At 43.3% G+C, this 23,477-nt stretch overlaps 1 protein-coding gene across 1 annotated transcript in view; it reads left to right on the top strand.

The window, feature by feature from the left end:
* MGAT5 (alpha-1,6-mannosylglycoprotein 6-beta-N-acetylglucosaminyltransferase) overlaps positions 1-23,477 on the top strand; it is a 226,002-nt gene that overhangs the window by 54,215 nt on the left and 148,310 nt on the right. The window contains exons 3-4 of the mRNA XM_007446032.1: positions 20,513-20,589; positions 21,596-21,685. Of these exons, the coding sequence (XP_007446094.1) occupies positions 20,513-20,589; positions 21,596-21,685 (167 nt within the window). The remainder of the gene's footprint in view (positions 1-20,512; positions 20,590-21,595; positions 21,686-23,477) is intronic.

Genomic DNA, 23,477 nt, shown 5'->3' with positions numbered 1-23,477 from the left:
CCGCCACACACACACAAAAAGTTTTCACTTCAAAGCTGTCTTTCTTTAATCCCAAAAGCCTCCTTGGGCAATGTCCCCTTCCTGTAGCAACCACTCACCCCTGGAACACATAACTTTGCTTCTTCCCAATGGGCTGCTCCCTGGCTTTCTCCTTACCTTGCACTGAACTTGCCTGGAACTCTGTGAATACCTCCAAGCTTATATCCTGAAGTTTTGTCAGATAGTTATAGAAATCATTAGTGGTTACTAGTTGATCTGCAGTTCTGTGGCACAAGTTACTATTAAGTTAGTTTCTGTGTTCTAGTGAACAGAATGGAAGTTAAGTGAGATTCATTTCTTACAGTACTGGTTGTTCGCCGTAACTTTTGCAAGAAGCAACCCTTCTCCAATCCTTTGGTTTATTACCTCTGCATGATGCTGAAGAATGAAAAATTCCTAATCACTCCTCCCGTTGCCCTCACTTAGACCATCTTCCCTTCCCAGTACTTATTTAGAAGCTTATTTTGACAGGCAGAACATCACATATTACAAATAGGCTGAGCAATCAGGGTTGCATATTGCAAATTGAAGTCAAGCGATTTCTGTCAAAGGCTGCAGTCAGGAGGAGTGAAATCACAGCCTTTGTTCTGCTGAGTGTCTTTTGGCTGATAATTTCCTGGGACTGGTGACTCTTCACTCTTCACATGTGCCAGATACATTTTAGAGCTAAGGATATTATTTAAACCCCTGTTTCAACTTCAAGCCAAGCACTCTAAATACACAATTAACTAGTCTACTGCAAATAAGGGACACCGAGATGCAGTCAGTGACCGAAAAAAACACTTTCCCAACAGATTGTGTTTAACTCCGAGATTGTAATTTCTAGAAGAAAGGTTAAACGTCAGTTCTCTCTGTGCTTTTGTAACCAACCCGAATGAGGGAGCCCCTATCATGGCCAGCCATGGTGAAACATGTAATATTAGAGGCCATGGAAGGCACTGTTATTTTGAGATGCATATGAGCTCATTGGAGAGGACATCTTTTCCTCTGAAGGTGGTTGCAAAGGATTAATAAATGGAGATTAGCAAAGGAAAATAGTGTTCCTTCATCTGTGTTCCTAATCATAGAGGGAGCATACATTTTTAAAAGGAACTTAGCTTAATTTTTATGTGAGAACAAAATTACATATAATGCAAGACAGATCTTAAGTGTACCATCTGAGTTTTAATAAATGTGTACATCCATAAAACCAGCACTGCAGGCGAGATACCAAACATATTCCTCACCCCAAATGTTCCCTCATGCCTCCTTCCATTTAATCTCCCTCCCCTACAGGCGACCATTGTTCTGATTTCTATCATCATAGATTAATTTTGCCTATTCTTGAGCATCATAAAAATGGAATCATACAGTATAAACATATTTTGTGTCTGGCTTCTTTCTCCCAGGATAATATTTTTGGATTCATCCATAGTGTTGCAGTTATCAGTTTGTTCTTTTTTTAAATCACCAAATGATTTTCTATTTTATGAGTATAAACATAATTGATAATATCTGTTTTCCTGATAATGGACATATGAGTTATTTCCAGTTTTGGACTATTACAAATACTGCTGGAAATACATGAGCCCATCATTTTTTCTAAATAGTAAACCCTATTGCCATAAGTTGTTCATATTCTCTTATGCTCTGAATAGCTATAGGATTTGTAGTGACAGTCCTCTTTTAATTCATAATATTGCTCATTTAAATTTTCTCTTTTTGATCACTCTTGCTAGGAATTCTAATTTTTTTTTTCTTTTTTTTGGTACGCGGGCCTCTCACTGTTGTGGCCTCTCCCGCTGCGGAGCACAGGCTCCGGACGCGCAGGCTCAGCAGCCATGGCTCACGGGCCCAGCCGCTCCGCGGCATGTGGGATCTTCCCGGACCGGGGCACGAACCCGTGTCCCCTGCATCTCAACTACTGTGCCACCAGGGAAGCCCATGGAATTCTAAATTTTATTCATCTTTCCAAAGAACCAAATTTGGCTTTATTTATCTCTCAGTCAGGATTAAATCAGAAACAGAACCACTGGAGGTATTTGTGTGTGTGTGTGTGTGTGTGTGTGTGTGTGTGTGCGTGCGCGCACACACAAGCATGTGCTTACATGCGTGCGTGTGTATTAAGGGATTTGTTGAAGGGTTTTGACCTTACACAGTTGTGGGAGCTGGTTTAACAGTTTCTGTAAGGTATTGTCTTTGTGTTCGACACTGGAGCTTGAAATCCATAAGTCAGACAGCCAGGAAGGGAAGATGAATGTTAAGCAGAGGAGAATAATAACGTGCTGGAATCCACAAGTATGAGCTGGAGCCCATGTTGACAGAGTAGCACCCATTGTCTTTTTGTTTTTTCCTGCCTCTGACCTTGGGATGTGGATGTTCTGCAGAAGGTTGGTCCCTTTGTCTTGAAATGAAAGAGACTTGGTGGAAGCAAATCATTACTATTCCACCTCCTGGATACCCCCCAAAATTCTCTAAGTAGTAAGACTGGCCAAAGGACTCTGTAAGAAAGGGATTACCAAACTATTTATGTAAAGCACCAGATAATAAATATTTTAGCTTTGTGATGATCTCTGTTGCAGCTATTTAACTCTGAGGTTGTAGTGCAAAAGCAGCCATAGACAACACGTAAATGAATGGCATGGCTGTATTCCAGTAAAGTTTATTTAAAGAAATAAGCAGTGGACCAGATTTGACCTCTAAGCCGTAGTTTGCTGTCCCCTGTTCTAGAGATTTCAATATACCTTCTTAACTTACCACAGTCTACTCAGGGGTTAACATTACAAACTTCATGTTTCATTCTGTTAATCCTGCATGTTTATCCTGTGTACTGTTGTTAAATATCTTACATCTACATATATTTTAAACCTCACTATACCCTACTATGATTTTTGCATTAGACAGTCAATTGACAAAGAAATTAAGGGAAGGAAGAAACAATAGTCTTTCGTATTTACCCACATGTTAACATTTCTGATGATTTTCATTCTTTTCTGTAGTTCCAAGTTTCCATCTGATGGCATTTCCCTTTCAGTGCAAATAACTACTTTTGTTTATTTCTTGCCATGCAGGTCTGCAGGTGGTGAATTTTCTCATTATTCATTTATCTTGAAATGGCTTTTTGGGGACCAGCATTTTTCAAGGACAAAGATACAGATATCTGGTAGAGAATTCTAGGTTGACAGTAGTTTTCTTTCAGCACTTTAAAAATACTATTTCCTTGTTTTTTAGCCTCCATCCTTTTCTGATGAGAAGTCAGGCGACATTTCTATCTTTGGGCTCTCTTATATAATGTGTCTCATTTTTCTCTGGCTGCTTTCAACATTTCATCTTTGGCTTTTAGCATTTTTTTTTTTTTTTTGCTGTATGTGGACCTCTCACTGTTGTGGCCTCTCCCGTTGCGGAGCACAGGCTCCGGACATGCAGGCTCAGCAGCCATGGCTCACGGGCCCTCCCGGACCGGGGCACAAACCCGTGTCCCCTGCATCGGCAGGCGGACTCTCAACCACTGCGCCACCAGGGAAACCCTGGCTTTTAGCATTTTGATGATGGTAAATGTAATTGTATTTATCTTGTAATTCATTGAGATATTGGATCTGAAGTTAATGTTTTTCACCAGATTTGGAAAGTGTTCAGCCATTATTTCTTCAAGTATTTTTTTCCCTATTTTTTCTCTTTTCTACCTCTAGGTATCCATTTATACAGAGTTTAGCCTACCTGATGTTGTCCCACAGGTCACTGAGGCTCTGCTCTATTTTTCTCTCCAATCTTTATTGTCTCTCTTTTTCAGATTGAATAATTTTATTTTTTCAAGTTCATTGATCCTTTCTTTTGCCACCTTCAAACTGTCATTAATTCCATTTTTTGACTTTACAGTTTATTTCCAGAATTCCTACTTTAAAAAAAAAAGTCCATTTCTTTGTCTTCAGTCATATTTATAATAGCTACTTTAAATTCTTTGTCAATTCCAGTGTTTCATCATCTTGGGATATGCTTTTGCTGACTGCTTTTCTTGACTCTGGTCCACATTTTCCTGTTTTTCCACATGTCTAGTAATTGTCTGTTATATATTGGGCATTATAATATGTTGTTGAGTATATGTATTCCGTTATTATCCTCTGAAGAGTTGATTTTTTTGTTCTAGCAAGCAGTTAATTTACTAACTTACCACCTTGAGCCTAAGAAGTCTTGATTTTGTGGTTTGTTGGGTGTGTCTGTTTCAGTTTTTGCCCTAGTCTTAGGAAGTCTTAAGTCCTGGACCTGATGCAAGGCCTTTCTGTGATTTCAATGGAAAGCTTGAAATGTTGGCCACACCCCTCTGATTGGTCAAGATTGAAACTCTCATTACCTACCCCACAGTGAACAGCAGCTGAACCTCTGAACACCTTTAGAGCTTTCCTTGGAGTGTCCCCTACAAAGGCTTGGTTATGGAGTCATTCAAGGATTTTAAGGTAGTTTATATGCAGGTTTGGGGGCTCCCCTTCTTTGGTTCCCTCTTTATGGGAGTACCCTACCTCAGTTTCTTGTCATCCTGATGGCCCAAATTTCATCCTAAGACTGTATGTAGTCTTTTGCTTACCTTCTAGTGATCTCCCACCACCCAGAGAGTCCCCTGAAGGGCAAAGCCATTTAATGTGGGTCTTATCCACTGTAGTTCCTTTCTTTTGAGGTTCAAACTCCTCATTTTGCCCCTTTTCCTTACTCTTCATTGTCTTATAAGTATCAATATCTGTGGGAAGATTATTCCAATATAATCTTCTCTGCCATTGCCAATATATATCAATAATTTCTCAGCTTTGCTTTATAAAGAATTCCAAGGTAAATTGATCACACAGTTCTTACACAAGGCAGAACTCTAAAGGAAAGCTCTAAAGGTGTTCAGAGGTTCAGCTGCTGTTCACTGTGCGGTAGCGCAGTTCAGGAGTCTGCCCTGGCCAAGAAACAATCTGAGTTATTTCTTATCACTGTTCTGACCTTCTCCTGCCTTTTGGTATATATGCCGGCTCTCTCTTGCTTTCAACACAATAACCACCATTTCTAGGTTGGCAAAGAGTTTTTTTTTTTGTTTTTTTTTTGAGGTACATGGGCCTCTCACTGTTGTGGCCTCTCCCGTTGCGGAGCACAGGCTCCGGACGCACAGGCTCAGCGGCCATGGCTCACGGGCCCAGCCGCTCCGTGGCATGTGGGATCTTCCCGGACCGGGGCACGAACCGGTGTCCCCTGCATCGGCAGGCGGACTCTCAACCACTGCGCCACCAGGGAAGCCCGAGAGTGTATTTTTAATGAGGGCTCTCCCTCTCCTGGACACCATGGCTGGAGAGTGAGTGGGTGAGTGCAATTTGCCCTGGATACTGGCACAGTGGCATGGGTCTTCAGGTTAAGACCTCCAGGTGGTAATCCCACTGCCAGAGGACAAGTGCTGTCGAAGAACTGATTCAAAAACCAGCTTCCCATCTGAGAGCAGATTACTTCCTGTAACAGATTCCTAGGCAGTTGAAAACCTTTGTTTTTCATACTGGATAGAACTTGTGTTCACATATTTACTAACATTTTCTGCTGAGTAGATGAATAGCATTCCAGGGTAAGACATACATTTAAGTATATGCACATTACTCTCTCAGCCTCACAAGCTGAGTATCATTGTCCAAATTTACATGTTCTTAAGCAGACATGTTTCCTTTCCACAGGAAGAAGAACCTGCTAAGGGCTGGGAGAGATAAAAGGAATTAGGTTATAAGGCAACCTGGTTTTTGAGAGACATCGCTAGCCAAGGACGTATCTAGCAGGCATAGCATGTATGTGTTACGCCAGTGGGCTTGCAGATTTCATGAAACTCCGGATAAATCAAATGGAACTAAAAATTAAGTAGCTCTCAGCCTTTCTTCAAACTTGTACCCAAGCGTTTGATGTACTTGGGGGTGTTCTCAATATTGTAGGCCTTAAGCTTCTTTTTTTGTTGTTGTGTTCTATTCGCACTCTGCTTCTTTTTGTAGTACCAAAAACTTATTATCAGGGTGTCATCTTAATTCTAAATTAACTTACAGTTTATTTTTCCATGCTAAAATGGGAGGAGGGAGACTATAACCAAGCAACCAAAACAAAATGAAAAACTCAGTTCATATGAGTGAGTGAAAACAAACATTTATCTTGATCTCCCATTAAAAGGATAATCAGAGTACTTCCTCAGTGCCCGTAGATGTCTTGATGTTTAATCAGAATCCCTGTCCTTCACCAACAGCGCCAAAAAAGTTTGTGACAGGTGATTCAAAAAGGGGCATCGTCCGCATGCCACAGTGAAGACCCCAGTGTGGTCAACATTAAATAAATAAATGTATGTATGTATGTTGTTGGGAATTCTCTGGCGGTCCAGTGATTAGGACTTGGCTTTTTCACTGCTGTGGCCTAGGTTCAATCCCTGGTCGGGGAACTAAGATCCTGCAAGCCGTGCGGCCAAAAAAAAAAAAAAAAAAAAAAAATGCGGAGGGCATTGTATGGTGGGGAGAGAAAACACCTCTTTCTGGCAGTTTGTACAATCAGAATAGCCTAGGGATATAGCCAGTCTTCTACAGTTAATAACTCTGCATTGCTTGCTTTTCTTCTTTAGTTTCAACAAAGACATACAAACAGATGTTCATAAACTGGGTATATATTTCTTTTTATTTTAATTAATTAATTTCATTTATTTCTGGCTGCGTTGGGTATTTGTTGCTGCGTGTGGGCTTTCTCTAGTTGCAGCGATCGGGGGCTACTCTTTGTTGCGGTGCACGTGCTTCTCATTGCGGTGGCTTCTCTCGTTGCAGAGCACGGGCTCTAGGCACGCGGGCTTCAGGAGTTGTGGCACGCAGGCTCAGTAGTTGTGGCTCGCAGGCTCTAGAGCTCAGGCTCAGTAGTTGTGGCGCACGGGCTTAGTTGCTCCGTGGCATGTGGGATCTTCCCGGACCAGGGATCGAACCCGTGTCCCCTGCATTGGAGGTGGATTCTTAACCACTGCGCCACCAGGGAAGTCCCTCTTTCTTAATAAAATCCAAATCCCAAACGCTTTGACAGTCTGATAAGAATAGTCAGAAATGTGTGAGCTGTGCTTAACCGTGTTTTAGAAGAAAAATTGAAGCATTTGTTGTCGGAGGGGAGTAGGGAGATGTGTGTGCTCCACGTTCTCGGGGATGTGGCTGTTACAGTATGATAGCTGCAGTAAACTGCATGCGAAAAGAGGGAAGTTATGAAAGGCCCTCCCTTGTTTACTGGACAAGGAGAATAGGTGTGAAAATCGCTTTAGGCTCGCAACTTGAGAATATGATGTCGCTTTGCAAGTATAATCTTGAATTTTTAATGTCCGCCATGTACTTCCCAGTATCTTTTCTTAAATCTAAATTGACAGCTGAGGATGCATTAAAATCTGTCAGTACTATATCTTATTTGTTTTATTTGAATGTATCAATTTTTATTTACTTTTTATTGGTGTATAGTTGATTTATAACTATATATATTCTTCTTCAGATTCTCTTCCCTTATAGGTTATTACAAAATATTGAGTTGAGTTCCCAGTGCTATACAGTAGGTCTTTTTGGTTATCTGTTTTTTATACAGTAGTGTGTATATGTTAATCCCAAACTCCTAATTGTTCCCCCCGCTTCCCCTTCGGTAGCCGTAAGTTTGTTTTCTATGTCTGCGAGTCTCTTTCTGTTTTGGAAATAAGTTATTTTGTATCCTTCTTTCTTTCTTTCTTTCTTTTTTAGATTCTACATATAAATGATATCATATGATATTTATCTTTGTCTGGCTTACTTCACTTAGTATGATAATCTCTAGGTCCATCCTTGTTGCTGCAAATGGCATATATCTTATTTTTTAAAATATTAAAAACTTTTTAAAACTTTTTTTCTGGAAATATGATACCATTACAACTTTTTATTTTGTTTTTGATGCATAAAACTAGCATTCTCCCAATTTAGGGACTGTTAAGTCCATTTATTATAACTGGATACATAGGACAGTAGCCACATGGAATGTTTTACGTCCCTTACATTGTTACTTAAAATGCTGAAGAACATTTCGTTGTAGAAGAAATGATAAGAGGAATTAAGTGTGAACTTATATGAATAGAATAGTAGCATATCAGTAGAATATATATATATATATATATATATATATATCATTAGAATATGGGAGAATATATTTCCCATACAGATGAATACATGTAGATTTATGCATGAAAAGAACTCTGATTCCCTAAATCATATTGCTCACGCAGTTTTATCTTCCATTCCCAGAGCTATTAGAATATACAGCAGATGCCTTTGTGCTATTCATTTAAAAAGACTTGAACTTTTTTCCTTCTGTAAATTCAAAGCATTTTAGTCACCGGCTGTATCTCACACCTTAGTCACTGGCTGTACCTCACACTCCATCCAATGCTGTGGCATAAAATGAATCAGAGATGGGTAACACACACACACAGATATACGGACAGCAGGGCAAGTATATTGAACAAATAGGCGAATTGAGTGAACGAGAGCTAGTGTGTAATGTTTCAGTGTGACATAGGCATCTCTCTTTCTTACAGCTTTATCTCCCTCAGCATTTCTTATTTGACTTTGAAGGCTGAGGGTGACATGAGGCAATAAATGAGTGCCAGGTGTGGTACCTGGCACAGAAAGGGTAATTCAGATGTTGGAAAGTTTTACTGACTCCCATCTATTGCGTGAAGAAACAGGTTCAGGAAGGTCCAGTAACCTGCCCAGGTTGTCCCCGGTAAGCAGCAGAGAGAGAATCCCAGTTGAGAACTCTTAGACACCCTGCCCTTTCCAGCACATAATCTTTTTTGGGGGGGTGGGGGGGATGGGAAGAAGTAAAAATATATTTACTTTCCAGTTACATGATCTTGTATATAAGAAATACATCCCCCGACACACAATTAGAACTAATAAATGAATTCAGAAACATTTCAGGAAACATGACCAATGTAAAAAATCAGTTATATTTCTGTACACTAGTAATTAACAATCCAAAAATAAATTAATAACTTTACTTACAATAACATCAAAAAGAATAAAATACTTAGTAATAAATCCAGCAAAGAAATCCAGCGCATAATGTGTACTCACCTTTTCTCCTGTTTCCACTGCTGGGGTGGAATGTGGTCAGGTACTCAAATACCAGGGCACAGAGGGCTGCTTTCTCTTGGAGCATTTTACAGTGTCAATTCCAGGAGCAGGTCGCTTCATAATGAGCAGGCAGGTAGCATGGTGGCCGAGGAGGGAAGATGGCATTTCATGAGAGGGTTCATCTACTATTTGAAGCACGGACAAGACAGACGTTTTTCCTTTGTTTTATTGAGATAGAATCAACATACAGTGCTATGTCCGTTTAAGGTGTACAGCATAATGGCTTGACTTACATATCTTGTGAAATGATTGCCACAGTAAGTTTAGTTAACATCCATCCATCATCTCAAATAGGTATAAAAAAAGGGCAGGAGTGAAAAAAATGGGTTTTTTTCTTGTCATGAGAAGTTTTAGGATCTCCCTTAGCAGCTTTGAGATAAAGCATACAGCAGTGTTAACTACAGTCAGAAGACAGATTTTTATAGTTTTACAACTTTAGAGGCTTATGCTGTGCCATTTTGGAAATACATTTGAAAATTTGAAAAGAATTTACCTATTACCTGCCAAGTAGGCATCAGTGAGAGCTTAATTAAATGTAAATGGATGAAAAAGGGTATTAGAAGCTGCTGTAAATCAAAGAAGGGGTTAGGGCTTCCCTGGTGGCGCAGTGGTTGAGAGGCCGCCTGCCGATGCAGGGGACGCGGGTTCGTGCCCCGGTCCGGGAAGATCCCACATGCCGCGGAGCGGCTGGGCCTGTGAGCCATGGCCGCTGAGCCTGCGCGTCCGGAGCCTGTGCTCCACAACGGGAGAGGCCACAACAGTGAGAGGCCCGCGTACCGCCAAAAACAAAACATAAACCAAAAAAAACAAAGAAGGAGTTAAACATTCATAGTTATCTTTAGAGACCCCTTGAAGGAAAAATAACATGGGCTTCCTTACTGGTGAAAGACAGCTTTCTGCTCCTTGACAATGTACAACTTTAGGTATAAACTCTATTCAGCTGTAAAGACTTGATGCATCAGTATCTTTGGAAGTCCACAGGTCAAATTTTCATCCTCCTAATGTAGCTGTCACTCTCCTTTTCCTTGGATTTCACGTTTTTCAGCACGTTGCTTCTGTACTCAAAGACTGTTTCTTCCCCAGCGTCATAGCACCCAGCTCCCCGAGCGTACGCAGTGACCTTCGTATTCCCGCAGTGGGTGATGGTGTTCTCTGCCTGGAATTTGCAGCTCTCCAGGGTGCGGTGTCAGCTAACCTTTCCAAGCTGTTTCCTCTTGCCCTGCTCTGAGTCTGCTGCTTTAGCCACACTGATCCTCTCCCCTCTCCCACACCCGCTCAGACATTGATGTTTGGTTGGTTGCTCTTACCCACTGGGGGTAGATTTCCTTTCTCAGTAGGACCCTCGGGGTTAAAACATAGGATAAAAGATCTGTTTTCTATCTCTGGCCTCAAAAAGGATTCTGTACCTACTATTAGCAATCATTAGCCCCCTTTCAACCTCCCTTTCCCCCAGCCCGAAGCAGCCATTAACCTACTTTCTGTCTCTATGGATTTGCCTGTTCTGGACATTTCATATAATATGTGGTCTTTTGTGACTGACTCCTTTCACTTAGCTTAATTTCTTCAAGGTTTATCCATGTTGTGGGATGAATCAGTACTTCATTCCCAGTATGGCTGAGTAATACCCCGTTGTGTGGATGTACCACATTTTGTCTATCCATTCATCCACTGGTGAACATTTGGATTGTTTCCAGTGTTCAACTTTTGGCTCTCATGAATAATGCTGCCATGAACTTTTGTGTGGGTCTAGGTTTTCATTTGTCTTGGGTATCTAGCTAGGAGTGGAATTGCTGGGTCAAAGGGTAACTCTGTGTTTAACTTGTTAAGGAACTGCTAGACTGTTTTCCAAAATAGCTGCATTATTTTCTATTCCTCCCAGCAGTGCTTGAGAGTTCTGATTTCTCTACATTCTTGCCAACACTTCTTATGACCTGAATTTTTGATTTTAGCTGTTTCAGTGGATGAAGTGATATATCATGGTGGTTTTCATTTGCGTTTCCCTGATTGCTAATGATGATGAACTTTTCTTTTTCATGTCACTGTCAGGTGTTTAACCCCAGCTGTTTTCTGCCCACTGCACATATGTGTTCCTAGGTGTGTGATGACCAACCTTTTCTGCCTGAATATTCTAAGGAATGTGACATGCTTGTATCAGTAGCAGTACCTGGGGGCCTATCAGAATGGAAGGTGTGTGTGTGTGTGTGTGTGTGTGTGTGTGTGTGTGTGTGTGTGTGTGTTTCTGTATGTGTGTGTACACAACATTCTTACAGACCCTGCCCCTACTACTGAGAATCCCTTTTAATTAATTTATTTTATTTTATTTTATTGAATTATATATAGTTGATTTACAGTGTTGTGTTTCAGGTGTACAGCACAGTGATTCAGTTTTTTATATATGTGTGTGTGTGTATATATATATATATATATATATGTATGTATATATATTCTTTTCCCTTGTAGATTATTACAAAATATTGAGTATAGTTCCCTGTGCCATACAATAGTTCCTTATTGATTATCTATTTTATGTATAGTAGTGTGTATATGGTAATCCCAATCTCCTAATTTGTCCCTCCCCCGCTTTCCCCTTTGGTAACCGTAAGTTTGTTTTCTATGTCTGTGAGTCTATTTCTGTTTTGTAGGTAAATGCATTTGTATCCTTTTTTTTTTAGATTCCATATATAAGCGATATCATATCAATATGATATTTATCTTGCTCTATCTGGCTTACTTCACTTAGTATGATAATTTCTAGGTCCATTCATGTTGGTGCAAATGGCATTATTTCATTCTTTTTTATGGCTGAGGAGTAGTCCATCGTATACATATACCACATCACCTTTATTCTTTCATCTGTCGATGGACATTTAGGTTGCTTCCATGTCTTGACTGTTGTAAATAGTGCTGCAGTGAACATTGGGGTGCATGTATCTTTTTGAATTAAAGTTTTCTTTGGATAAAGGCCCAGGAGTGGGATTGTAGGACCATATGGTAGCTCTATTTTTAGTTTTCTGAGGAACCTCCATACTGTTCTCCATAGTGGCTGTATCAATTTCCATTCCCACAAACAGTGTAGGAGGGTTCCTTTCTCTCCACACCATCTCCAGAATTTATTATTTGTAGACATTTTAATGATGGCTATTCTGACCGGCGTGAGGTGATACCTCATTGTACTGAGAATCTTAATCCTAGATATTCTTTTTAATTCTGTTTTACCAATGAAAGGTAAAACGGTATTAATGTTAGCTTCAAAGCTTAACTAGGTGGAAATTCTGCAAAAATAAATAAACAGACCCAGGGTATAACAGAAGAAAGCGTAAATAATCTAGGGTTATTTGGCTGTTACTGTGGTTTGAAATTTTTGACGTTGATTATACTTGGCACTGTGTTTTCATAGTCCTTCATTTTTTTTACACCTTAACGTCATCCTTGAAAAGCTGTGCATGATTGAACAACTGTTCATTGAATAAGATTTTCCTGTTGACTTCCATTATGCCTATAGTGTTTGCTTATGGGCGATACTGTAGCTCCAGGTTTTTAGCAAGTCCCTGAGGCCCTGGGAGTGCTTCTTCAGAGACAAGTACAAACTGATCATTTTATTCTTCAGGGTTGACTCTTTGCATTTCTGGTGTAGAATGTGAACATGGTGATGACGGTGATCGTGTGCCTTTCAATACCAAGAGCCAGAGTAGTGGAAACGGTCTCGATCCAGAAGACAGAAGCCTGGGTTGAACATGCAGAATGTGTTGTGCATGAGAGGCCTTATTATGAATCAGGAAAAGTCAACAGCTTACTAATACGGCTTCAGAAGGCCTCTGCAGCTCTGAAATTCTTTGGTACAGTGATTGCATTTCTAGCTTCTTACATTGAAAAACAAAACAAAACCAACAAAATGCAAATAACTCCTTTCAAGGTGCCCGGTGTCCATCCCTGGGAGTCTGTGAGTGTGTCGTGCCCATTACCCGTCATCATGACTCCCCAGCTCCTTCAGTGGGCAGAGAGCTTCCTGTTCCTGTGGGCCCTGGGTCTGGAATATGTGTACATGATTCAGTTATGGAAATTAAATCACTTTTTCATAATGCAAATGTAAAAAGTGGCCCTAAATGAATATTTGCCAACTGAGAATGACTGGTTGAGGTCATTCGTAATGGGAGATTGTATTTCACCATGGCTGATTTCTGGCCGATTTGTTGCTGGTAACTCCTGATGTGAGGCCGGCTGATGGAGGCGCTGGCAAGAGCATGGTCTGCAGGCTGAGCACAGAGGTGAAGTCAGCTCCCGGCTGGTGCAGTGCTCACGTGGGCACCCTGCAGGGGCCATCTGATAACTGGGGCCGAGTGTTCCTCTCGGGTGTTCGGAGAGAAACACTACCTTGTCCTACACACAAAACAGAATTGCTGGAGACCCTTTATCTTTTGAGAGGAAATATGCTTGGGGTACCTTTGGGCCGAATCGAGCCCTCACTCATGAAGATGGTTGTCTTAGCTGCTGGCAAAGGAACTGGACCAGGAGATTGAACTCGGTTTCCTAAAACTTCGGGGGGTAGACAGATGGTCACGTTTTTTGAGATTTCTGAGAGATTTTTAAATTTGCTTTTTCATCTTCGGTTAAAATAGCAATGGTGAAGAAATCGGGCACCCCTAACCTATCTGATGCCAAAAATTAATGGCACTGTGCTTTACAAGTTCTTAAAGAGAAGTGTCATTTCAAACACGTCGTCTTTGCTATAATTAATATTCAGATACGTCGTCTTGGCTGTAATTAATATTCAAACACGTCATCTTTGCAATAATTAATATTCAGACACGTCGTTTTTGCTGTAATTAATATTCAGACACGTCATCTTTGCTATAATTAATATTCAGACATGTGGTCTTTGCTATGATTAATATTCAGATACGTTGTCTTTGCTGTAATTAATATTCAGAAAAGTGAGCCTTGCCGAAGGAGGCTCTCTTGGGAGGGTCAACTTTCATTCTAAAATAACTATCTTCTTTCTGTGTAAGGCTCACAAAACACCTCTCCCCCTCTCCACCGCCTCCCCCTTGGCTCCCACTACCCACCACACACATCCACTCCCCTCCCCTCCCCTCATGTCCTCACTTTATCATCACCACCCGGGAGCATGTAGCCGAGTTTCTTACAGGTGGTGCCGCCCACAAGTATTTATAGAATCGGATTAAGGGTGACACCTGGCTGCCAGCCTTGTTTGTTGTGAGCCTCTTTTTATAACCATATTTCTGGAGCTCTTTTGTTCAACAGAGTCAGGAAAGGTTATCATTAACTTGAAATAAGTTTGTAGTAGGTGAGTGTTTTATGATGCTGCATAGTTGATAGTTGATGACTTTAAAAACACGACAGCATCTCCATGTATATGTATCGAACTTGGCAGCTAAAACTAAAGGTATCCTTGTATGGTACCGAGTGGATCTTGTGTTTGATTTGTAAATGCATCAGGACAGTTAACATATGAGTCATTAAGATCATATCTCACAAAACTGCAAGCCTCTCTTTTTAAATACTAATAAGGTATGAATATCAGTCTTTCACATGGGGGTTAGGCCGCTTCCTCCCTCCCTGCATTGGCAATGAGTCTTCTTTTTTTTTACATCTTTACTGGAGTATAATTGCTTCAAAATGATGTGTTAGTTTCTGCTTTATAACAAAGCGAATCAGTTATACATATACATATGTTCCCATATCTCTTCCCTCTTGCGTCTCCCTCCCTCCCACTCTCCCTATCCCACCCCTCTAGGTGGTCACAAAGCACCGAGCTGATCTCCCTGTGCTATGCGGCTGCTTCCCACTAGCTATCTATTTTACATTTGGTAGTGTATATATGTCCATGCCACTCTCTCACTTTGTCACAGCTTACCCTTCCCCCTCCCCCATGTCCTCAAGTCCATTCTCTAGTAGGTCTGTGTCTTTATTCCCATCTTACCCCTAGGTTCTTCATGACATTTTTTTTTTTTCTTAGATTCCATATATATGTGTTAGCACGTGGTATTTGTCTTGCGGCAGTGAGTCTTCTTTCACTGCTCCTCCTTGTGACATTTTTCCTTGTGTGGAGCCCAGATTCCTTTGGCTTGGATAGTGTGTGGTCCGGAACTCTTGTGTTTCTGTTTCAGAGATTCCCAGTGAGGACCGCCCACCCCCTTTCTTCCGTGGCTCTTTCTTCTCCCTGTGCTTCTCTGGAACTGGGGCTCTTCATCCCTTTGTTACATTTGTTCATCTGTCTAAAAAAATACAATGGAGTTGCCAGGGTGCCAGGCAGTAGGTTGGGTGCTGGGCCAGAACCCTCAGGGTGGGTGTCCCGCCTTCCAGGAGGCTATACCCGAGGAGGGGGCTCTGCTGTATGTGGTCCCTCCCCGTAGCCCTGGGGAGCTCCTCCAGGGTATGGACCATGTCTTTCAAGGATGCAGCTTTGACATCGAAGCACATGGCCAGCAGCAGGCTTTTGAGAGATGTTCCAGGCAGCTGTGGGCTGAGTTTGGAGGTAGACGCTGAGGATTTTGAAGCGTCTCCTTTACATAACTATAAGATGAGGTAATTGTCTTCCTTGTTCAGGAGGATGTGGTGAGTATAAAATGTGCTAACGTGTGTGCCAGCACTTTAGAAAGGCTGGTACTGTATCAAGGGAGGTCATGTTGTCCACCTCTGTTTCCTCTATCACCCTTTTCAATTCTCACAGTCCCTCTGAGACTGTCTTTACCATTTACTTCTGGCCTGTTCTCTCCCACTTTCCTTCCTTCCTTGGGCAGAGGAAGGCATGAGTTAAAAACATCTGTGTGTCTGGTTCCATATCTCTTTGTCTCTGTCACTTCCAGATATGTATTTGAAATGCTGTTGTGTCTCTCTCAATCTGTGTATGCATGTTAGGACCGTCGGGGAGAATATGGCTCCACGCTTGATGGGAACACGCTGCTCTGGGTGTGTTTATGGCATCTTTCGTCACTTCTCCTGCTGTACATGTGCTCTTCCTGAGTTGTAAGCATTTTTGATAATAAGAAAAATGTTCTCTTCGATTAAACCTAATATTTGACCTCCTACTACCCTGATAAAACAACAGAGTTTTTGCACCCAGGGTACCCTGCCTTTTTTCTAATACCTGGTTGACGGTACCACAGAATCAGTTCAGAGGTGAAGTTTTCAGTGCAAGATGCTACTTGGGCTGGTGTATGAGGGTAAGAGATGAAACTGAATCCTAAACAGTAGAAGACCTGAGCTTCTTTGCTTACATTAACATCTTCTTTTTCCTTTGCCCTTTCACCGTTAAAAAAAAAAAAGATGACCTGTGTGAGAGGGTGGGGTGAACAGTAGGGAGAGCCTTCTAGTAATGTATCTTGGCAGAGTCCTGACACCTTTTGTGGGGAGGGGCCTCGTTAAGCTAAGTCTCCCCTGAAAAGCAGTCACGTTAACCTCTTTTCGCCTGAACTTTTGTGGTTTTTTAAACCAGGCTTAGGTTGGAGGCTCTTGCAAAGGTAGAAATGTCTTCTGTGGACACAAAGGAATGAAAACATGATTCATTGAGTTTTTGTCATTGTGATGGAAACAAGGCAGGGAGCTGTCCTGTGGGGTGTGCTGAAACTCCTCCGGGCCTGGGAGGTAGCAGAGGGTCTTGTTCAGGTTACTTACTAGGGGCTGGATTCTGTGAGCAGCTCGGCCCCATGGCACTTCCTGTCTCCCTTTCACAGATCCCTTCCACCCCAGAGCCTCAAGTCATCGAACTACACTTTTGGAAGCCACTGTCTTTTCAGACCCATCGCTGTGTAACAAAATAATGAGAAAATTCTTCATTAGATCATGGAAATGCAGAGGAGCCCCTGTTGGATTAGCTGACACACTGCTGCTTGGAAGAGGAGCAAAAAATGCTGGTCTAGCAGGGGTCTCAGCTCAGTCTCATTCTCCCTGAGCTCAAGGGTCAGGCCGGGGATGGTGGGGAGGCAGGCAGAACATGCGTATGTTTATTCAGCCCAGCAGCACTCACTGAGTGCCTGGTGATGGAGCAGAAAGACGTAACCTTCCCACCTCCTAGGAGGGGAGGTGAACAGATGTGAACAAGAGAACAGGGTTGCTCACCGTGGTGGGAGGGCCAGAAGCTGCAGGGCAGCACTCAGCCCTGCCTCCGTCCTGACTCAGCCTGGGGATGGAGACGAAGGAGCAGGGCTCTCTTCAGGTGGGGATGCTCGAGCTATAGGTCTTAAAGGAGGAGGGGCTTTAAATGGGTGGAGGGAACCGGGAGGGGTGACAGGAAGGGCACGCCGGACAGGGGAGTGCCTGCAGATGTCCTTTAAAAAGTCAGTTCAGGGCTTCCCTGGTGGCGCAGTGGTTGAGAGTCCGCCTGCCGATGCGGGGGACGCGGCTTCGTGCCCCGGTCCGGGAGGATCCCACATGCCGCGGAGCGGCTGGGCCCGTGAGCCATGGCCGCTGAGCCTGCGCGTCCGGCTGTCTACAAAAGCAAAGGAGTATATACATGCTAGAGACAAAAAAAAAAAAAAAAAAAAGTCATTTCAGCAGGTCTTTGCAAGAAGCGAGGATCCTCATTTGGGGAGTCTCTTAGCATGGCCAATACCGAGGTCTGTGCCTGTTTTTGTAAATAAAGTTTTATTGGAACACAGCCACACCCATCCTCCCCCTGTCGTCTGTGGCTGCTTTCCTGCTACATCCCAGACAGAGACCATGTGGCCTGCCCAACCTAAAATATTTATTGTCCAGCCCTTTACGGAAAAAAGTTTGCTGACTCTTAGCGTAACATTTTTTTTATTTCTTGAGACTCTTAAATGAAGAGGACCCACACTGCCAGCAACTAGGCTTTGCCTGCAGCCTTCACGGACCTGCTGGTTTTTTTTTTTTTTTTTTGCGGTACGCGGGCCTCTCACTGCCGTGGCCTCTCCCGTCGCGGAGCACAAGCTCCGGACGCGCAGGCTCAGCGGCCATGGCTCACGGGCCCCAGCCGCTCCGCGGCATGTGGGATCCTCCCAGACCGGGGCACGAACCCATGTCCCCTGCATCGGCAGGCGGACTCCCAACCACTGCGCCACCAGGGAAGCCCCCTGCTGGTTTATTTTAACACTCGGCGATTTCTCTTCGTCCCGCACGGCCATACCTCCAACTCACCTCATTTCAATAACTTCTGGCTCTGAACATCTGGAACTAGAGTAATACCTCTTGTGCGTAAAGAAAGGGGAATAATTTACCCCTGAGTATCTCAGATGTCTGATTATCCCAACCTTTGGCTGTTTTGGACTCTGCTTAATTTCTCAGAACCTCTGCTGCGTGTTACTTGCTTAAGTAGTAAACAAAATTGGAATTTAAAATAGTGATAGGAGCAGTAGTCATTGGAAAGCACTTCTCTTCTTTGGTGAGGGAGCCCGTCTGTCAGTGGATTCTGGAGCTGGCTGTCCCCGTACACATGAGAGAGAAGGGGAGCTTTAGGGAGAGCCACCATTCAAGCCTGCGTTTATTTTAAAAACAAAGAGAATGCATTTCCAGAAGCATGTGCATTTGAAATATTGCTTTCCTGGATATAGTGAGTGAAAGTTGCGTGGAATTATACAGCAAATGCCAACTTTTAAGCACCTGCCATGGTCTGTGGTATCATGTGATGGGAGTGCCAGACCAGGCTTTTTACAAACGTTAACTTAAATATTTAATAAGACCTGGATGAAATAGAGGTGCAGTTATTCCAATTTTGCAGATGGGGAAACAAAGCCTGCAACAAACTAAGTGTCTTCCACGTTAACAACTAACTGACACTGCCTCCGACCTATGATAAGGAGGATATTGATTTTACACTCTACTTATCCTTAGGTTGATATTGTAGTTTGGGACCTAATTTCCAATTAGTACTTGGTATAGGAAACTGTCAGCAGTGAATAATTGGGACGTTTTCCAAGCATGTGCAGAAAATATAGTTGGTCCAAAAACAGAAGCGTGTAGGTTTAGGGTTGTCGGCCTTTCCAGCTGAAATGATCGTTCCTAAACAAAAAAACTGATCGTAACTATCTTCTCCTTAAAACTTTTCACTGCTCCGCCACCCAGGCCCTTAGTACAAAGACCAGAGTCTTTATTTTGGTGCTTGAGGCCTTTCTGGTTGGGCCCTGCCTCTCAGTACCTCGTACTAATTCACTCCAGTCAGACCAGGTCCTGCATTTGGATGTTTCCCTGAACACCATCTCTACCTTGTCCCTCTACCTGGCTCGCTCCTTCATCTTCACATCTCAGCTGAGATGTCACTGGATCCAGGGAAGCCGCGTGTCCTTCCCTTGCCCCGCCCTAACATAAGGCCTTCTACACTGCTGTTCAGTTGTTTACTGGTTTGTCTGTTGTCCATCACTAAAGCTTCTGGGAGGCATTCTTTTTAGTTTTGACTCTGTAGTTACAAGGAATAGGAATCTACTCTAGCTTGCTAATACAAAGGGAGTTTATTGGGAGGAAATATTGGAAGAATAAGGAGATCTTGGTGGAAATTTAAGAACTGGGTCTGTAAGAAGCTGCACCTTGCAGATGGCTTTCTGAGAACATGGTTCTCTTCACCTTTCTCTCTCCTGTGGGCTGCCTCAGCTCAAGCTCATGTCTGTTTTGTTTTATTGAAGTATAGTTGATTTACAGTGTTGTGTTAGTTTCAGGTGTTCGGCAGAGTAGTTTCGGTTACACACACACACACACACACACACACACACACACACATCTATTTGCTTCAGATTCTTTTCCCTTATAGGTTATTACAAAATACTGAGTAGAGTTCCCTGTGCTATACAATAGGTCCTTATCGTTTATCTATTTTATATGTAGTGTGTATCTGTTAATCCCAGACTCCTAATTGATCCCCGATCCCCCCCCCACTTCTCCTTCGGTAGCCATAGGTTTGTTTTCTATGTCTTTGAGTCCGTTTCTGTTTTGGAAATAAGTTCATTTGTACCACTTTTTTTAGATTCCATAAGTGATAAGCACACATGTTCATGAAGCTGCTCTTGGCCTCAGTTTGTCCTCACAGCCTAGCCTGGCCTTGCTGGCCCTGTGACCCTCCTAATCTCATGGCTTCATTTCCTGCCCCCCCACTCGTATGGTTTCTCAGTTTCCCAGTTGCAGATTTTCAGGCAAGCACTCTGGTTGGCCCGGCTCACCCTTTGCGGCTGGGCCATGCATGTCACAGGTCTCTGGCCATCCTGGAGGTGGGCTCTGGTTGGGTCAGGTCCTCCCTGCAGACCAGTCAGAACTGTCGTCAGCTGGAGGGGCTCCCAGGATAGACTTCTCTCTTCCTTTTCTCTCTCTGACCCTCACTTGCAATAAACTTGATAGTATCCTTTGTTCTTTTTCCTCCTTTTCAGATATCATTAATGGAGCTCAAGAAAAATGCGTATTGCCTCCTATGGATGGCTACCCCCACTGCGAGGGGAAAATCAAGGTAAGGCAGAAGGGATGTCCATTCGTCCCCATCTTCCTTAATCTGCACGAACAGCCCCTTGCTTCCCACCCCACTCCTTTCTTCTCCCCAGCGATACAGATGGGCAAGCGAGCCCTTTAAGGGAGTCATTTAAGGGGCGCCTCAGTCCTGCCAGTTAGGGGCTGTGGCCATGACAACCCTTCCCTGCTTATGCCAGCTCTGTGGGGTTAGTCAACAGTGACTAAGTGGTCAGACTGAAAGGGCTGGGCCATTGCAGGCACCTGCGGTGGCTTTGAAGCTGTCACTACCACCCGCTTCCCATCCTCCAGCAGGTGATCCTTCAAGGGCCGAAGACAAGGGGCTGCCATTATTTAGTATCCACCTTCCCTCTGCCCCAGGCCTCTGCTGTGAGGTCACCAGATTGAGATTTCAGCGTCACATTTGCATGTGCAGTCGAGTACCCAGACACTCTTGGCCACTCTTTGACTCTTAACACCATTTATACGGCCGGCCCTTGGGGAGACCACTCCCCTTCGCAGTAGTTTGCAGAGAAAAGTTAGTGTTCAAGCGCCACGTAGGATGGTGAGACCAAACCACAGAGCATTTACCTAGCTTCCATTTGGGACTCACCGCACGCTGAGCTCCTGCCCTCGTCCGTGCGCTCTCTTCCAGGCACTGTGCCGAGGCTTGTGAAACTGCAGTTCTCCGGGGAGGGGACTCTGATGCCGGGGCACTTCATTAGGCACTTGTTCTTGATAAAACGCTCCTTGCCTTTGCTTCTCCCGGGCTGCACTGCAGGGTGTGTCTCTGTCCACTCCAAAGGCCTCTGCTAAGGCCCAGCTCAAGCCACGATCATCCAAGAGCTGAGCATCTGTCTCCTGACCTCAGCCCAGTGATCCTGAGCTTCAGGCCACAGCTTGAGCCACACCCCTCCCACTCCGTGCCCTCACCGTCTCTGTTGGCAGGTGTGCCTGGCTGCAGAGATCAGGCTGCTCATCAGCGTTCTCACCTTCTCTGGTTGTTTCAGTGGATGAAAGATATGTGGCGCTCGGATCCCTGCTACGCAGAATACGGAGTGGATGGGTCCACCTGCTCTTTTTTTATTTACCTCAGTGAGGTGAGTAGCTTCTTGTGGCTTTGGGTGGGGGTGGATGGTCTGTTCTGTAGCTGAGCCTGGAATCTGAAAGGCTGAAAAACGGGTATTGTTTTCACACGAAGGGCCTATGTTTTCCTTCTGCATGACTCTCCTCTGTCCCCTAGTAGCATGACTTTTTTTTTTCCCCTTGAGGGAAGAATGGTCTGAGTGCACTATTTAATTTTTTCCCAATTAAAAAAAAAGGTAGTAAAATACACCTAACAAAAAAATGTAGTAAAACTTCTTAACCATAAAGTATAAAGTTCAGTGGCCTTAAGTCCATTCACACTGCGACCGTCACCACCGTCCATCCATCTCCAGAATGCTTCATCTTGCCAACCTGAGACTCTGTTCCCGTTAAACCGTAACTCCACGTTCCCTCCCTTCTCCCAGCCCCGGCAAACACCATTCTACTTTCTGCCTCAGACTCTGACTACTCCAAGTACTCCTATAAGTGCATTGTACAGTATTCGTCTTTTTGTGATGGACTGATCTCACTTCGCGTAGTGTACTCAAGGTTCATCCATGTTGTACATGTGTCAGTATGTCCTTCCTTTGTAAGACTTAATAATATGTTCCGTTGTGTGTATAGACCACATTTTGTTACCCATTCATCTGTCAAATGGACACTTGGATTGCTTCCATCTTTCAGGTATTGTGAATAATGCTGTTATGAACGTAGGTGTACACATAACTCTTTGAGACCCCGCTTTCAATGCTTTTGGGTAGAGATCCAGAAGCAGAGTTGCTGGATTATATGGTAATTATATTTTTAAGGTTTTGAGGAACCACCAAACTGTTTTCCGCAGCGGCTGCACCATTTTACATTCCCACCAACAGTACACAAGGGTTCTAACTTCTTCACATCCTTGCCAGCACTTGTTATTTTCTGGGTTTCTTTTGTTTTTTTTTTTTTTTTTTTTTTTTTTTTTTTTTTTTTTTAGTGGCCCTCTGAATGGGTTTGAGGGGGTATCTCACTCTGGTTGTGGTTTCCATTTCCTTAATGATTAGTGATGTTGAGCAAATTTTCATATGCTTATTGGCTGAGTTAGCTATTTACTTACAGGCTGAATTATTTACTGTTTTCCCCTTTTTATCTGAACTTCATTTGTACCCTTGAATTTAAATAGCAGCTTTTTTTCCTTTTTTTTTTTTAAGGGCTACAGGGCATTTTACAGACCACATGGAATTTGTTACATGCTTTAGGATCTCCATTTCACCTTTAGAAAGGTTGAGGGGATAGGGTGGGGTTAAGACTTTATCCAGAGCCAATTACTGGGAGAGAACTGAGTAGAGAATGAAAACTCACCGGCTGCCCACCTCCCCACCGCCGCGCCCCCCCCGAAGGAGGGAACAGATTCACACTTGATTTCTCTACTGTTTTCAGACAACCCCCCCCTTTATGGGCAGGGGCAGGAGCCCTAGGGGCTTGTGAAACAGACGCTGGCTAATTTCTGAGGATGTGCACTTGGGAGGCTCTTGACTGCCTTTTTTTTTTTTTGATTCGTGCCCCCTGGTTTTGGTACTCTTGCTGTTGAACCAGTAGTTTAACAACAGCTCCCTGGTGACGGGTGATGCCATGCAGAAAGGAGAATGTCTCCATTTTGAAGCTAAATGAAATGTTCTTGCCATAGTTTACCTTGCGGGATTCAGGTACCTCTTCTCTCTGGTATAAGGTGACGGGGACAGTTTTGGGGATGGAGGCCAAGCCAGTGTTGCTATAGGGCATGTGGCCCTGGAATCTGTGGGGTTTGTCGCTCTTCCGCACCCTTCC

This window comes from Lipotes vexillifer, unplaced genomic scaffold, assembly GCF_000442215.2.
Source record: "Lipotes vexillifer unplaced genomic scaffold, Lipotes_vexillifer_v1.1 scaffold1771, whole genome shotgun sequence".
In the NCBI taxonomy this organism is placed as follows: Eukaryota; Metazoa; Chordata; class Mammalia; order Artiodactyla; family Lipotidae; genus Lipotes; species Lipotes vexillifer.
Note: the sequence above shows the minus strand (reverse complement) of the source record. Positions and strands in the feature narration are given on the sequence as shown.